The sequence below is a fragment of the Populus euphratica genome, unplaced genomic scaffold (genome assembly GCF_000495115.2).
Source record: "Populus euphratica unplaced genomic scaffold, PopEup_1.0 scaffold61.1, whole genome shotgun sequence".
Classification (NCBI taxonomy): Eukaryota; Viridiplantae; Streptophyta; class Magnoliopsida; order Malpighiales; family Salicaceae; genus Populus; species Populus euphratica.
Genome location: NW_011499941.1, coordinates 161,908 through 178,432, shown reverse-complemented (window position 1 = coordinate 178,432; position 16,525 = coordinate 161,908). Strand labels below are relative to the sequence as shown.

The 16,525-nt window shown below is 30.9% G+C and overlaps 3 protein-coding genes across 3 annotated transcripts; 2 read left to right on the top strand and 1 right to left on the bottom strand.

Annotated features, from left to right (window-relative positions):
* Positions 1-1,278: 1,278 nt before the first annotated feature.
* Positions 1,279-5,280, top strand: LOC105136987 (uncharacterized protein At2g17340-like). Its single transcript, XM_011042525.1, has 12 exons — positions 1,279-1,522; positions 1,614-1,679; positions 1,775-1,841; positions 1,945-2,013; positions 2,240-2,380; positions 2,919-3,047; positions 3,169-3,255; positions 3,676-3,750; positions 3,825-3,902; positions 4,029-4,106; positions 4,892-4,954; positions 5,043-5,280. Exons 1-12 carry the CDS (start codon positions 1,353-1,355, stop codon positions 5,121-5,123), a joined length of 1,104 nt encoding a protein of 367 aa, XP_011040827.1. The 5' UTR covers positions 1,279-1,352; the 3' UTR covers positions 5,124-5,280.
* A 186-nt stretch (positions 5,281-5,466) lies between these two features.
* XCP1 (xylem cysteine peptidase 1) lies at positions 5,467-6,890 on the bottom strand. Its single transcript, XM_011042524.1, has 3 exons — positions 6,121-6,890; positions 5,891-6,031; positions 5,467-5,775 (listed from the first exon to the last, which is right to left on the bottom strand). The coding sequence occupies exons 1-3, from the start codon at positions 6,811-6,813 to the stop codon at positions 5,560-5,562; spliced, it is 1,050 nt and encodes a 349-aa protein (XP_011040826.1). The 5' UTR covers positions 6,814-6,890; the 3' UTR covers positions 5,467-5,559.
* A 3,914-nt stretch (positions 6,891-10,804) lies between these two features.
* Positions 10,805-12,184, top strand: LOC105136985 (uncharacterized). The gene has a single exon (XM_011042523.1). The coding sequence runs from the start codon at positions 11,053-11,055 to the stop codon at positions 11,521-11,523; it is 471 nt and encodes a 156-aa protein (XP_011040825.1). The 5' UTR covers positions 10,805-11,052; the 3' UTR covers positions 11,524-12,184.
* Positions 12,185-16,525: the final 4,341 nt, after the last annotated feature.

Genomic DNA, 16,525 nt, shown 5'->3' with positions numbered 1-16,525 from the left:
GCTAAATTTAGCCTATATAATTAGTATATATATGCGAATTGCCGACATACTTTTTTTATGTATTGCTGCTCCATATATAATTAGTATATATATCAGGAGGTCTGGTCTCGAGACTGCCGAAATTTTAATCATTTTCCTGGACTTATAAAATGTACTTTTTGTAGAGTGGGATTTCCTCAAATTAAAAAAAAAAATTAGCACATATATATATATATATAATGTGAATTAACATAATAGTAGAAAGCTATGGTGAAATAGGTTTTTCTTTTTTTTAATTCGTGATTCTAAACTATAATATTTAATTAAATATTATTTTTTTAAATCATGATATTAATTAAATGTTATGAATAAAAATTATGATAAAATTTTAATTGATATCGCAATTTATAATCACAACATCAATTAAATTCAGGACTAATTGGTTGATTAGTTTATAATAACCAATTAAACTAGTCGACTGAGTTAAAAAAATTTAAAATCTAAATATTCAACAATTAAAATAATGATTTCATAACTATTTTAAAGAAAATAATCTCTAGAAATCTCATATAAAAATTTAAGTAATATTTAACCATGAGATAAAAAATTATAGTTATTTTGAGTTATATTTCTAATCTTGCATGACTGAAACCCTCATTTTGAATCTACAACTATCTTATTTATTTATAAATATATTTACTAGCTAGACTATTCACATAACTTGTTTGGGATATAATTTCATCTAATTATGAAAAATTCATATTTAATTACTTAAAACCACTTGTTATTATGTACATGATAATATCATCAACCCTAAAACATAAAAAATAATTATTATGTGAATAATAATTTTTTAAAATTTTAATAATAATTTATTTTTGAATATATAAGTTAAATAAATATATATATTTTAACTTATAAAATATATTTAAAAAAAATTAAAATTATAATTTTTATATTAAATGTTTGGCTAATTCATATAACTAGATCAACTAACTAATTATATAATTATATATATTAAAAAATTAATAATAAAACTAAATGTTAAGTTGTCGTGTTTTAGAAACACAACAAGCATCTTACTTTGTTTAATAATATTTAGTAAATATTATGATTTATAAATATAAAAAATATATTATTTCACTGTTTCTTTTTTTAAAATTAGCTTGCCATGTTTAATAATGTTAATATTTAGTAAATTTCATGATTTATAAATATAACAAATGTACTATTTCACTACTTCAAAAAAAAAAAAAAACTATGTTATTCATTCGAAACTTTTAACATGTGATAGTATGTTTTGAAAATCCGAAAAATAGGGAGAGGAGAAGAGGAGAAAAAAGGATTACAGAGAGAGGAGAGCTCTGAAAGCGATGGAGAGCGAAACGGAGATGGTTGCTTTTCCGTTGCTATTGACGCCGATTGAAACAAATTACAGAGCATGCACCATTCCTTACCGCTTCCCATCGGACAACCCTAAGAAAGCAACCCCAACAGAGCTCCAGTGGATTAACCTCTTTCTCAACTCCATTGCCTCCTTCAAGTAATTCTTTTCTATCCACTCCCTTTCTCTTAATTAGTATAATATTTATATTCCGGCTCAAATCTCTTTCTTCTTTATAATTGGAGTGCAGGAAACGTGCTGAAACTGATTCCACTGTTCCTGATGCTCCTCTTAGAGCTGAGAAATTTGCTCAGAGGTACCCTTTTCCCTCCTTTTGCACTCTTTCTTCTACTTCTTCTTCTCATTTCTTTTTGTTTGCTAATGTGAGCTTTAAAATAAATAAATAATAAGGTATGGTGATATACTGGAGGACTTCAAGAAAGATCCAGAAAGCCATGGCGGCCCTCCTGATGGCATTGTGATTCCCCTAAACTTCCTCTTCTTCTATACATTTCCCTTTTCTTTTTCTTTTTTTAATTTTAGAATTATCATAGTAATTGTTTTCTCTTTCTGCCTGGTAGCTTCTCTGCAGACTGCGGGAGCTAATCCTTCGAGAGTTGGGATTCATAGACATATTCAAGAAAGTCAAGGTCGGTCACTTCCCTTCATTTCTTTTTTGCTACTCCACAATCCTGTCGTTTTACTTCCAAAACACCTGAATTCTAACGTATCTCCTTCCCTCGATAGCAGCTGGCTTAAGGGTTTTTTTTCCTTTCATGTTTCTGAGTGTGTTGGGGCGGCTGATTGTTTTTTCTTGCAAATTGCAACCTTTTGCTTGTACACTTGAAAAAGACACTGTTTTTGTTGATGTGACAGGATGAAGAGAATGCAAAGGCTATATCTTTATTTAAGAACGTAGTTCAGCTTAATGATGCTATTGTAGATGAGCCCAAGCGCCTAGAAAATCTTGTCAGAGGAATATTTGCTGGGAACATCTTTGACCTTGGTTCCGCAGAGGTTGGTTAAACATTTTCACTTTTATGATTTTTGTGAGCCTATTTTTGTTTTTCAACAAGTTGTGCACTCATTATAATGGCAGTTATAAATGAATCTAAATTGCATGGATTCTAGGACTTCTTTAATCTCCCACTTTTCTTCCATTTTTGGGTTCCTGCATCGACTTATTTAATCTCCCACTTTTCTTCCATTTTTGGGATCCTGCATCTTCTCCCTTCAATCCCCAAACTTACCGTTAGCATTTGTCATCTACGTGATCCCTTTTGAGTTACTGGTGCATTAATGTTCTCTGCTCATTGCTCAGCCATCTTGCATTAGTTTATTTAATCTGTGCTTGTTTGATGCCATTGCTTTATGAGTATTTCTCCTAGTTATCATTCTCTCTAGCTTCTAGCAAAAGCAGTAGTTTTGTTTCTGTGACAGTTTAGGTACTGCTTAACTTTTATCTCTTCTCTCAGGGATATAGGTGCTGTTTTGGTTTTGCAGTTTGAATAATTCTTGATGGTGTTTATCCTTTTTTTTCTTCTATTTCATGTAGCTCGCTGAGGTTTTCTCAAGGGATGGAATGTCCTTTTTGGCTAGTAGTCAAAATCTTGTCCCTCGACCCTGGGTCATTGATGACTTGGACACCTTTAAAGTGAAATGGAGCAAGAAAACATGGAAAAAGGTAGGTTACAAGACTGATTTCTTAGACTAGTCACATCCTCTAATTACATCTATACAAAATATTGATGATTCCATTTGTGCTGGAATAAAAATCTTACCGGCTTCCTCTTTGCTCATGACAGGTTGTCATTTTTGTTGATAATTCTGGTGCAGATATAATTTTGGGTATTTTGCCCTTTGCAAGAGAGCTACTGAGATGTGGATCTCAGGTTTGCTTTTACATTCAAGTTTCCATCTGCACCACATTTATTTTTTATATCAAAAGCCCGAAGTTTGTTTTGTATTTGTGAAGTCAGGTTATTCAGTTCCAAATTTTAAAGAATCGATTGATGGTGTCAATTTAACATGATAACTAGTTTATCAATAATTCGCTGGTATTCAATAGAATCACCGACTAATAGTATTTTGATTTTGAAACTGATCCAGTGGTTTTGAACCCTCGTTTTCTTTTCATATTTTATATTGAAGTCTTCAAATTTGAGGCTTTCTTTGTTAAATTAATTTTTCTAAAATATTATGATGGGTGCTGGAAATAATTTATTAATTTTAAAGTATAATACAAGATTGCTATAATGGGTACTATTTAATTGCTTTCTTTCTGAGCATATCTGGGTTCTCTCTATCTGCAGGTTGTGTTGGCTGCCAATGACATGCCTTCTATCAATGACGTCACTTACACTGAACTGATAGAGATTATAGCAAAGGTGATAGAAAGAACTTGTAGAGGTATGATGTGTTGAATTCTTGGTTTTATCTGACTTAAGATCCAATTTTCCAGTTGAAAGATGAAAATGGACAGCTCATGGGTGTTGATACGTCAAATCTTCTGGTAGCCAATTCCGGAAATGATTTGCCGGTAAAGAATTGAAGTGATATATTGTTTACTTGTATTTCACGTTGAACAAATGTCTTTTTTTTTTCCTTCCTGAAGAGCACCTTTGGCTGCATAGTTATGGCCCTTTAACTTTTCCATTACTTGCAGGTTATTGATCTAACAAGAGTATCCCAAGTGCTAGCCTATCTAGCAAGTGATGCAGGCCTAGTAATATTGGAAGGAATGGTAAGTTCTTTCTAAAATAATAGTAGTGTGTAAAGAATCAATGTCAAGTGGCCAACTCTGGATGTAGATGAATGATTATGTATAGTGACCTTGTACTTATGCATAACCAGCTTTCATCAATTGTACAGTATAGCGAAGAGAAAACTAGGGTTCTCAAGCCCTAAGGTTAGTATTTTTATTAAATCTGAATATTAATCTTGATCTCCATAAAATAAACTAGACATCCTTATGTACTAAAATCCTTTATAGAAAAGGAGTCCTAATTAAAACTTATCTAATTAATAGAATTCATCTAGTATTAAGATTCTTAAATAGTAAAACAATAATTAAATTAAAATTTCTAAGCTAGGTAGGAAACAAAAAATTAAAATCCAAAATTAACTAGGAAAATAATTAAAACAAGAGAATAATAACTTCAGGTTTTATATCAAATGTTTCAGGTTTCTTTGTGGATTTTTTTTAGGCTTGGCCTTGTCAATCTGATCCTTAAACTACTGGGATAATTGTTTTACATCAAAGAGAGAGAGGGACTTGAGCGACTTGTGTCCTAAAAATGGATAATGATGGAATTTGATAATTATTTCTAGTCCAGGAATGATAAAAGTGGGGTGTGTTTCTAGTGTTGTTGAATATGTTGACTGACAAAGAACAACGAAAAGCAAAGAAAGCCCCCATTAAGACAGCTGCACTAGCATATTCTAATCCATTGGTACAAGTGAATCCAATACTTCAAAGAAATGCATAAATCTCCGATATATGGTGGTAACGTTTGCTGCTTTTTGCAGGGTCGTGGGATTGAGACAAATCTTTATGCTCAGTTTAAATGCGACTCTCTCAAGATTGGGATGGTAATTATTTGAAAGTTATTTATTTATTTCTTGAGGATGTTAATATGCATTGGTCATCTGTCCAATTTTTTTGTTTCTTTTTAAACAGGTGAAACATCCAGAGGTTGCTCAGTTCCTTGGAGGTCGGCTTTATGATTGTGTTTTCAAGTATAGTGAAGCTGTGAGTTAAAAGCTTTGATTCTTGTCTGCACTACCAACCCACTTTCATCTGAGCCAACCATTCAATATGCATGTATTTTAGGCCTCATCGGCCAGCTAGAACATATTCAGGAACTATAAAATTCAGTTCTTTCAATTAATAAAGAAGCATACATGCATTTTTTTTTTTTCATTTTGCTGTGAGACGTGGTATCTTTTGCATGTGAATTTCTGTTGCACAGACATGGCAGCCGTGGTTTCTTCTGTGTTATAAACTACGATGACTAGCAAGACACACTGGCAATGTCATCCATTAGCATTATTGTAGGGACTTATTCTTAGTTTTCTTCCACACTAAGTATTGTAAGGAATTGTTTCTTGTGAACTTTCATCTCGTTTTATTGACGGAAATGAGTAAAACAGATCAATATCATCAAATGTCAGGATAAGAAAAATTCAGAATGATGTCACTTCTGTTTGGTGGGATATGAAGCCATTTTGTTGATCCCACAGAGCCCTTCAGGTTTGCCTGTGTTTCTCTTCATCCGTAGGTAGCCCCTTTCACCCCACTTGGGTCCCCAGGAATTCTTCACGATGATATAATCTATCCCCGATGATGAACCATATCCTACTGCTGCCACTCCATGATCCAGATCTGTTCCACAAGGTCCGCTGAATACCCCCTGCAAAAACCAAAAGCAGAAGCCCCATAGTGAGCACACCTAGAATGTTTCTTGAAGCTGGGAGGTGAAAATTGAGCAGATAATATAGATGTGAGAGCATGTTCAGCTTTCTTACCCCGCTATAGAATTGGAAATCTCTTCCAGAAGCGTCAATAGCAACACTGAGAGGCTGGTGAGCTAGTGCCTTCAAGAGGCTTTGTTCGTTATTTCGTGGAACGTCATGGTAACCACTAATAGTTACTACCTCCATTTCTTCCTGAAGACAGCAAACAAATAGGTATTAAACAAATTATATTCATTGTATTCAACAATTGGATGCATTGTTCGCGACTCATCAGCATTTACCCTCTTTTCATCACAAGTGCCTTCCTCCATGAGATATGGGTAGTCTTCCTCTTTGTGGAGTCCACCGTTGTTGACTATGAACTCGAAAGCATAATCCATGAGGCCTCCATTACAGCCATTGTTGAAACTTGTGTCGCAGTCGATCAGCTGTTGCTCTGACAATGAAGTTAGATTTCCCGCGACAATCTGGTTTATGCCTTCAACAGCTGCAACCGTTGAGAATGCCCAACAACTGCCACAAGAACCTTGGTTCTTCACTGGAGTAACAGCTCCTTTCTTTCTCCAGTCAATAGATTTGGGCAAGTCCACCACATCTCTGTAACTGAAGTCTTCGGAGCTCTTCTTCCTAGGAAACTCGGGATGCAATCCTAGGAACTTGCTCTTGAACTCCTCATGGCTCAGGTCTGCAAACTCATTCAACCCAAGCCAGTAGCTAGTAACCTCCTTGTTTCTCTGGTCAATGTGCTTCAAGTTTTCTTTGAACACCCCAAACCTATGCAACTTCTCTTCAAGGCTATTGTAAGCCTTTCCATGTCCAGAAATCCATGATTCGAATAGCTCAACAAGTTTATCAACAGAAGTCAAGTGCTCTGGTGAGTAACCCACGATTGAAAAATCGTGGGCTAGAACCGAACACACGAAAAGTGACGCAAAGAAGGTAAGAAAAGAAATCTTTAAAACAGAGAGTGCCATGGAGATTGAGAGATTAGACAGAAAAATGAGAGGTAAGAACAGAGCAGTAGAAGAGATGGATGAGAGATGAGGAAGGGGGCGGGGGCGGGGTGGTCATATATAGCTTTGGTTTCATATGTTAGCTTTCAAGTGAAGTTGGTTGAATAAATTTTCAAATCAAACTCAGCCTTTACGATTTGTTCATTATTTGGATTGCTTTTGCTCCAAGCATTTTCATTTTTCTTACAATGGAGACTAGAAGCTCAGTTATTTCGATTTCTAAATGAGAGACGAGAGAACCATAACTGTATAAACTAACATGAGAGACATGCGTTGATATTTTCTTCTTGAAGATAAGAGCATTGCATTAAATCATAATTGCTCAAAAACACTCACCGCAACACAAAAGCTATTAAAATATCAAACAAGCTTAAAATGCTTTTCAAACTATTTTTAATTTAAAAATATATTAAATTAATATTTTTTTAGTATTTTTTTATAGTTTTGATGTGTTAATATTAAAATTAAAAACATTTTATATAAAAAACATAGTTTTAATATATTTTTAATTAAAAAATTTTTTAAAATACTCTTGGCATCTGACACCATATAACTAAATACACTATAGCTATGTTTGTTTTTGTAGTATCATGTGATGTAATTTATATTTTGTTTCAATTACATATCACGTTAGTTAATCAGTACATTATAATTTTAGATATAAAATTTTGATTAAAAAAAAACTATGATTTATAATTTTATATTTTACCATAATACATATAAATAAACTCCAACATAGCATTGATCAATTATCAGTGAACTCTCTTTTGCTTTGTCACATCCTATAGGGTTATGGTCTAGCCTAGGTTTTGGGCTGATTTTAAAGGCTCTGTTCCCTGATAATTCCTTGCTGGGCTTTTTAGCCACTATACCAAGAATTTTATGTACATACCGCTGTGACTTCATGAAAGATTTTATAATGTTAAAAATAGCAGCTAGTGGTCTTATATTAATTATTGTTTGAGCTTATTTTGAATACAAAATAAATAGAATAGAAAAATAATAAATAAAGATGTTTTTTTATCACTCTCGGTAGTCAAATAGAATATTACTAATTACTCTTTAAAATCTATAAAATTTTCTTGTAATTTTTTGTTTTTTAGTTGTTGTTGTTGTTCATTTTATTTTTAGAGATATCTTTAGATTTTTTAATTGCATCACTCCAAATTAATGATTTTAGAAACTTATTTTAATATTGATTGATTTTGAATATTTAAGGGAATATTTTCTCTAGTAATTATTCCAAAATTAAATTAATTAAAAGATATATATATATATATATATCTTCAATCTTTCATTCAATCAAACTTTATATTAATCAAGTAATTAATTGGATTGAAATTTGTTTTAATTACAATTTTCTTTGAGAGAGGAGATAGAGATGGTGTTTTGCAATCTATTACTATTTTTCTAGAAGTTTTTTTCTCACACCAGCAAAGTAAGCAAACTTATTTCCCAAACTACCATATAACAAATTCATGTCTTTATATGTGGTGTATGCACTACAAATTATTATTTTTGTGCTAGAATATAAATTTTTTTTTCAGTTGAAGACAATTTTTCCTTTTGTCTTCCTCTCCCCTTACTTCTTCTCCTGTTTCTCCCTCCTCCCAACACTGCTCTCAACTTAGACCAACTGATCTCTCTCTTCATTATAAAAATATCATCTCTCTCCCTTTATCCTGATAGATCTTGCTTTTCTCTCTCTTTTTTTCAGTTGTTGGTTCTCTCTAAACCTTCACCCTTGACAACCACTAGTTTTTTGTTATTGTCATTGCCGCCACCGCCGCCCACAAGAACTTCATTTAATCAATTTAAGGTATATTCACCTTTTTTTCTATTAATTTATTATTTTACTTGGCTAATTTATAAATTTTCTAGCATAAGGGTTTTAGGGTTTGAGTTAGAGTTTTTGTTGATTTTGCTTAATTTAACAATAATTTAAGATTAATTAGATATAAAATCAGTGAAGTAAGTGTATACATTCTCTCATTTAATAAGAAAATTTAATGAATTATGTTTTATTGATTATGTTAGTGTAAGGGTTTTAAGATTTATTTTGTGGTTTTTGTTAATTATTTTGGTGTTGAGATTAAGTTTTTTTATATTGTTATTATAAAATTACCTATTATAAAAATTAGGTAAATTTTTAAAATGATTGTGTTGAATTTGTTATGATGAATAATCATTTCAACTCAAGTTATAACGGTTGTTTTTGTAATTATATTGTTTTTGTAATTATGTTTTTATTGAATAAAGAGTTAAAAATACAAATAATATTTGTAATTATATTATTTTAATAAATTTATGGATAAATTTAAAAATACAAGTAGTAAATACACAATCTATACGCATGCACTATATACACAACTACTGTTTTATGCTAAAATAAGAATTATTTTCTCAATTATATTAGTTTATGAAATAAGTTTTTACACTTTGCTAATTTGAGAAAAAAAAATCATTTTTCTGGCTATTGAACCTTGAGGCTCTACTTCAAGTAAACGTAATATTTTACTTTAAAAAAGAAAAAAAAAAGAAAAAAAAAAAAAGAGGAGAGAGGAGAGAGACTAAAGAAGAGAGAGATCCAGACAGACTTTGCAACCGACAGCTGAGATGGTCCCACACTTTGGCCGTCTCTCCACGTTTTCTACTCGCACATTACACCAATTTGAGAACGATATGATAAATTGATACCATCTCTTTCCACCTCCCTTCAATTTATCGTGTACGTCACTATTCACACGTTTTTTAGGAAAAAAAAAAGAAAAAAAGAAAACAAAATCAGGGGACAAATGCTTGTGGAGTTGCGGCTGTGTAAGCATTATCAGGATGTATGTATGTATGGGTCATTGATATCTTTTGTCGTTCGATCCGATAGCTAACACTGAGCGGATCTAATTAGCGACGAATTGGAACTCATTTTTCTATTATTATTATTTTTTTATCAAATTGAATTTCCGTACGTAAATCTAGAAAATATCAGGAAAAAAAATAATTTATTATAATATAAAAAATATTATTCTGAATCATTTTTAATTAAAAATACTTTATATCATAATATCAAACACACAATAATTTTTTTCTTAAACTATTTCTTCCAAGGTTTATATTATTTATACATATAATGAGGATATAATTAATACACCAATTAATCTGTTAGTTTTTATTTTTATTTTTCATTAAAATCCCATTAATTTTTTATTCATTTCAAGGAAACTAACTACACCCTTGCTATTAAAGATCATTAGGTAATAAGTCTAAACTGTATATTTTTTTGTTAAAAAAAAGGAAGGAAAACTGTATATTTTTTATTTTTTTTTATATCATTGCTAACTATCACGATTGATCAATATAGTATAATTAGTTTCACACACGGATCTTTATATTTGTTATAATTAATTTATTGAAAAAAATAATTCATAAAGAATAAAAGAATCCATATTAAGTGCCTCTGGACGTTTATAAAGTGGTTTTATAAAAGAAAAATATATTTTTTGTTTTAAATTATATTTTTATGTATTATTTAATTATCTTAATATAATAATATCAAAAATAAATTTTAAAAAATAACCACCTTAATGTTTTCTTACAGTCACTTCGCACATACATCCTCCATCTACATTCTATGTATCATAATGTAAGAAGTCAATCAGCCACCCAACCCAAAGAAGGATATTTCATATTTCAAACGTAAACAATAATCAAACGATCATCAACACCTAAATTGAGAACTCAAGTAACCCTCTGGCTTTACATGATCACCAGCAAGAGCTATAGGACGCAGTTCTCATGTTTCGGGTTTTTATTTTATTTTTATTTTTTAAATTGTCAGCACAGAGTTGTTTATAAGTTTTTTTAAAAATCATCACGTTTAGAAAAGAAGATAATTGTTTTACCATTGACCCACCAGCACATACGGGACCTAGCTAGAGCAAATGGACCTCACCATGCGCGTCCATTGCCGCATCAGCATGCATCCAACCTATCCTCCCATATAAACGAATAAACCAGCCTGTGTGTAGCTGTTAGCACTTGTAATATTTCACACCTCCCCCCCTTAAATTTTCTTCTCTCCTCTCTTCCACTCTTCTAAGCTAGCTGATTCCTCTCCTTCCTTCACACAAGCACAGCAATAGCATTAGCTACGTCCTATCCCATCTCTTTTGATATTCTTCTCTTGTTAATATCTCTATAAAAATGAGCTCCATCGTCCAGAGCTTTCAAAAGAGAAACCATGGCGCTGCTGCACTCCCGGTCTCACAAGCTCATGACTCGAAAGATCGAGGTGCAGCTGCTCTACGAAGAAGAATCTCCTCTCCTTCCCTCAAAATCCAGCCCATCTCTTCACCCGCAACTCAATGGGCATTTCAAAGATCCAAATCTGTTTCAGCCATGGGAGAATATGCTGGCAGTTCCATCAGGAAATGGTGGGACTGGGGCTGGTCTTGGATCCTTTCAAAGAAGCCACCTTTTGCCCAGGATCTTGAAATGAATGAAGAAGAAACGAGGGTTCTTGGCTGCCACAACAAAGGAAGCTGGAGACATGTGTTCTACAAGGTCAGGTACGAGGTAAGAAAGCTTGTGAGATCTGATGATAAAGTTGGCCTTCCTCAAACTTACAGGTATGATTCTTTGAATTACTCCAAGAATTTCGATTCTCGCCACTGAGAGAAAGTAGTGGCACTGCTACGTGCGTACTGTCATCAAATCAAGCTCATGATCACAAGTAAAAGACTACTACTACTTGGTTATTTGCGGTCTTCAACGTTTGGAGGTGTTAAAAGGAAGCTGATCAAGCTTTGATTAATTTGTTCAATAAGATTAAAATCCAAGAACTCGAGATTCAGATCAAGAATAGGATTCTTTGTGTATGTTCTTTTTTTGGGTTTGTCTTCTTCTTCTTCTTCTCCTTTTTGTCAATGCTTGTCCATGAAGGTTAAATACTGGTGGCTGTAAGTAAGCAATTACATGTTTAGTAGATCATTACGAGTATAATCCTGTTCTTAATATATGCGATTCTCCATAAATTGAGAGCATTAATAAACTCATTGGATACCCACCTAGCTTCCCATGGCCTGAAGAGGAATCAACGTCCGTTAATTTCAAGCCTGAAGAGCCACCAGTAATGATTGCTCATTGCCACCCAAAAATGATTCGTGTCACTTTATTTTACAAGTCATATTGCAATTAGTGTTGTAAATGAATGCTATTTATTTATTTAATTAGTGTTTGCTTATGTTTTTGAAGCTCCATTTGCACCCTTGTGTTACTATATTCATAAATCAAGTCGCGTGTAATGTTGTTCACTGAAAATTAAGAGAAGAAATTACCAAGAATTATTTTTATTTTTTTCCTCTCTTTTTGTACAAGCAAGCGCGATTTCGTGCTCTTACAGCACCCTATGGGGCCCAAAACCCAACAAAAAATGATTTGAGTCTACATGAATTGTCGAGTGACCATGATGTACCAACTCCATATTTTGTTAATTAATTTATATTTAAGAGTCCAAATGCTCTCTGTAATTTTGAGGATCTCCATTCCCTTTCCTTAGTTTTGCACGAGAAAGGGTATTATAGGGTTAGTCTTTGTGTTAATCAAGATTAAAATATGATTTTAAGAGCATATATTGATCGAGCGTATTCAATTAGCTTAAAAAATTGAGTCTAAAAGGTGAAAAACAACACCTTAACGACTGGGAGAAATTCTCGGAGATCACCAATCACAACCATGCCATGCCTATGGCTACAAGGGTAGGTAGGTAGCTAATGTCCTCTTACTTTAATTTAATTGGAAAAGAAAGTGAGAGGTAATTGAGTAGATCTGGCTATAAACACAAAGCAAGAAGTAGAAAGTGTAAAGCGAGGGGGAATATGGACCAAAAAGTGATATGCCAATCATTCGCCAGAGAGGATGGTAATCTATTGATGAGATCCATGTGATGCCAGGCTAATGCTAGCGAAGGAGATCCACCTCTTCCCTAGTTGCTGCTGCACGATCAGCGGCTTGAATTTCTTCTTTGGCATTACTCCACATGACATCCATGAGACAGGAATGGAGATCGAGGGACCTCCCTACTCTATAGTCTATGATGAATCTAAAATTGACTGCCTAAAAGGTTCTGAAAATTCACGATAACATAGTTAGGTAAAGCCTATCTTTTTATATATTTAGAAATATTTTTACAAACCTAGTGTGTTCCCCAACACAGAGGTTTTTGGTATATCACCGAAGATTTCATCCTATCTTTTTATATTGAAAAAAAACTCGGTTAACTTATTATGATAATTAAGTATTTTTATAAGTTTTTGTATATTAATATTATAAAAACTCATGTAATGATTGATGAATTTAAATTTAATAGGTTTAAAAAACCTCTAAATATTCAAAAACTCACATTTTTAGTTAATGTGTTTGGATTTAGTCTAATCTCCTTGAACTTAGCTAAAAATACTCAGATGTTTATGTTTGAGCACAGCAAAAAAAAAAGTTAACTCCTTTGAGTTTAGTTAAGGGAACATCTTAACTTTATTGGATTTAGTTTAAAAAAAAAGTTCAATTCTCGTAAACTTAACTAATAAAAAAACTTTGCTTCTACAGATTCAGTTTAAGAAATAAAACTCAACTACATTTTATATTATATTTTTTTTACACCTTTTAGATATATAGAAATCTATTAATGAAATACTATTTATTTTTTATTAAATATTATTAGAGTAAAATAATATTTTTTTTTTCTCTATACAAAAAGACAAGACTTATAAATTATAAATACTCAATAAATCCTTCAACCACTAGTTTATAATTTTTATTTTATATGGCATATATATTATCAGAATTTATCTCTCTAGAATACTATTTTATTTTCTCTTTTTAAAAAAAATATTTATTTGAACATTTAAAAACTTTTAAATATACAATAAAAACATTTTATATATACGAGCTATTTTGATTTACTAAACATAAAGTATAAATTCCTAGTAATCTTGATTAAATAAAATAAATCAAATTAAATTACTATAACTAAAAAATTAATCGAATATGCATCTCATTGTTAGAACATCATCAACCTGATAGATTATGCAACCATATATACATGTAGCTTCCTCCGTCAACTATGTATGTAAGTGTCGGTGCAGATTTTCTTTTTCTTTTCTTTGTTGAAAGCATAGACACATTGGCACATGAATCCCCATCATTGGGTCATGAGATGGTCACCGACGAATATTGTATTATTATTTTTTTATTTTTATAGTTGAGACATGCAAGTAGTGGTTGAGGTTTTCCCTTTCCCTTTCCTCTAACCATGGTAATGGTTAAATATTGGATATTATATGCTCTTGCTGTTCTCATATTTCCGTCGGTCCATTTCCAGGTCGGCTCTTCCAGGCATGATTTGGAAATTTTGTACACGAGTACAGAGGGAGATGAAGACGAAATCTGGTTAGCCTTAGCAATCACAATTTATTAATATAAAGACGGCTACTTATTGTCGTCGGTCCATTGTGATTTTGGGTAGATTTCATACATCAAGTGGTAAATAATATGATCATCATAACTCCATCTCTGAAATCATATACAGTCTTCATGTTTTTATTGATCGGACCCCTTCTTATAAATTATGCCCATGACTTACATGGATCACATGTATTTCCACACGTTTTTTCTCTCTCTCAATAATAAGGATTGTTGAACCATGTTTTTTTTTATATATATATCTGTATAAATTTTTTTTTATTAATATTAATATTCCTTGCTCCAAAGATCATAAAAACGCACCCTTTACATTGACATGATATATTCAAAAAGATTTAATAAATTTATAAATATTAGTCTCACAGTTTAAATCTAAAAATCAAAGAATTTACTTATGATTTATATGGAGAGACTAAATTCCATTCCTAAATGATATAAAAAAAGATATTTAAAAGACTAAATCCTTTCTTTTTTTAAAAAAATGGACAGTATATTAATAATACATTAAAAGAGGTTGTGTTTTTGCTGTATCTCACTTGACATAACACTATTTATTCTAATTGTGTTTTTTCTAAGAAATGGTGTTTTTATTATACATCATCTCATACAATACTATTCATTTTATTAGTGATTTTTTAATTCATTTTTTAAAAAAATTGTTTTGAATTATTTTAAGTTAAATTATATTTTTATTATGTGTTTAGGTTGTCTTTAAACTTACTAAGCCAATTATATCATATTGAATCAATCTCTAAATAATTTAATTTTTTAACAAGAAAAAATATTAATAATACTTGAATATTTTTTTTACATTTAGGTTTTTTTATCCAACCCGTAATATAGCGTAGATTGTAAAAACTAAAATTACTATCAATCAAAAGCTACAAACTTATGATTTAAATATTTTTTTTTAATATTTTTCATAAAATGAAGTAAGCGCTTTATCCCAAACCACCTATGTGGTGTGGTGTGAGTAATCTAATTTACATTAAAAAACAGAGCATGTCACCTTTTTTTATTTTTTATTAATTACTACTTTTAAAATGTAAAAGGACTAGATAGTCATCATCATCAAAGAAATTTTTTAATATATCCATAATTTTATTTCAATCTCTCAAATAAAAATGAAAATCAATATTTTTTTTTTGTAATATTTACCAGCTGAAGAGCACGAGTTCAATTATTCTCAAAACTTTAATATTAAAATTAAGAAATTTATCAAGTAAACTTAGGTTAATTTTAAAAATGTTGTCTTAATTTTTTAAAATAAAATAACATCAAGTTAAATATTTTTTTTAGTTTTTGGAATTGATTTAAAAAAAATCTCATCCGAATTACCTGAATCATCTAAATTAGTCAAATTTACCACAGTGAACCTCCAAATTAATTTTTTTTTTTTTGTTAAATCAACCAAAAACAAACTTCATATTAGTGGGTGATAGGGTGGAGCCGAGCCCAATTGATTTTAACTAGTTTGCATAAGAACTAAAGGAACGAAATGAAAGTGTAAACAGTGGTATGCCCAATATTCTAAAATGGTCCAAAATCAAAAACTCAACGGACCTTTTAAGGGCACTTGGAATAATTAATGAGCACTGGGCCTTTCACAACCAGTAATAGGCCCATTAAGGCTGCATGGTGCCAGCTTCATTAATATTTGGGCCTTTAAACAACTCTCTACTAATTTCTTGCAAGTTAAATCCCTGATTTTTTGTTTTGTTTTTGGCATGGTAAAAGAAAATTAAAAAAAAAAAACACAATGTAAAGAAATAATACAAGTTTCAGAGTTTAGGAGTCATGACTACAGTTATTAAACCTGATTTAATAATTCATCTAGTTGAGAGATGAAGTTTTGAATTTTATAGATTAACTTAAAAAAATTTAAAAAATATTTAGAATTTTAATATTTTATATAAGTTTTTTTAAAAAATTCATATAAATATATATTATACATATTGTAAATAATAAAATTAAAAATAATATTTTAAAATATTTTTATCTCATATTAAAAATATAATATATTATTCTTTTAAATTAAAATATTTCAATCAAATTTTTTTTTATCTTATATTAAAAATATATAATTTTTATTTTAATGTGCTAAAGTAAAAGAAAAAAAAAATCTTAACCCTCTCCCGGACTTTACACAAAGTAAAACATAGGATTAAATAATATTCTCTCAGTTGTTTTGTTTTGA

Coding starts and splice junctions, on each gene's coding strand:
- LOC105136987 (XM_011042525.1), top strand. CDS start 1,353: ATGGAGAGCGAAACGGAGATGGTTGCTTTTCCGTTGCTATTGACGCCG. Junction 3,751..3,824: donor TGATAGAGATTATAGCAAAG/GTGATAGAAAGA, acceptor CCAATTTTCCAG/TTGAAAGATGAAAATGGACA. Junction 4,107..4,891: donor TAGTAATATTGGAAGGAATG/GTAAGTTCTTTC, acceptor TGCTTTTTGCAG/GGTCGTGGGATTGAGACAAA.
- XCP1 (XM_011042524.1), bottom strand. CDS start 6,813: ATGGCACTCTCTGTTTTAAAGATTTCTTTTCTTACCTTCTTTGCGTCA. Junction 6,032..6,120: donor GCACTTGTGATGAAAAGAGG/GTAAATGCTGAT, acceptor TGCTGTCTTCAG/GAAGAAATGGAGGTAGTAAC. Junction 5,776..5,890: donor ATTTCCAATTCTATAGCGGG/GTAAGAAAGCTG, acceptor TGGTTTTTGCAG/GGGGTATTCAGCGGACCTTG.
- LOC105136985 (XM_011042523.1), top strand. CDS start 11,053: ATGAGCTCCATCGTCCAGAGCTTTCAAAAGAGAAACCATGGCGCTGCT.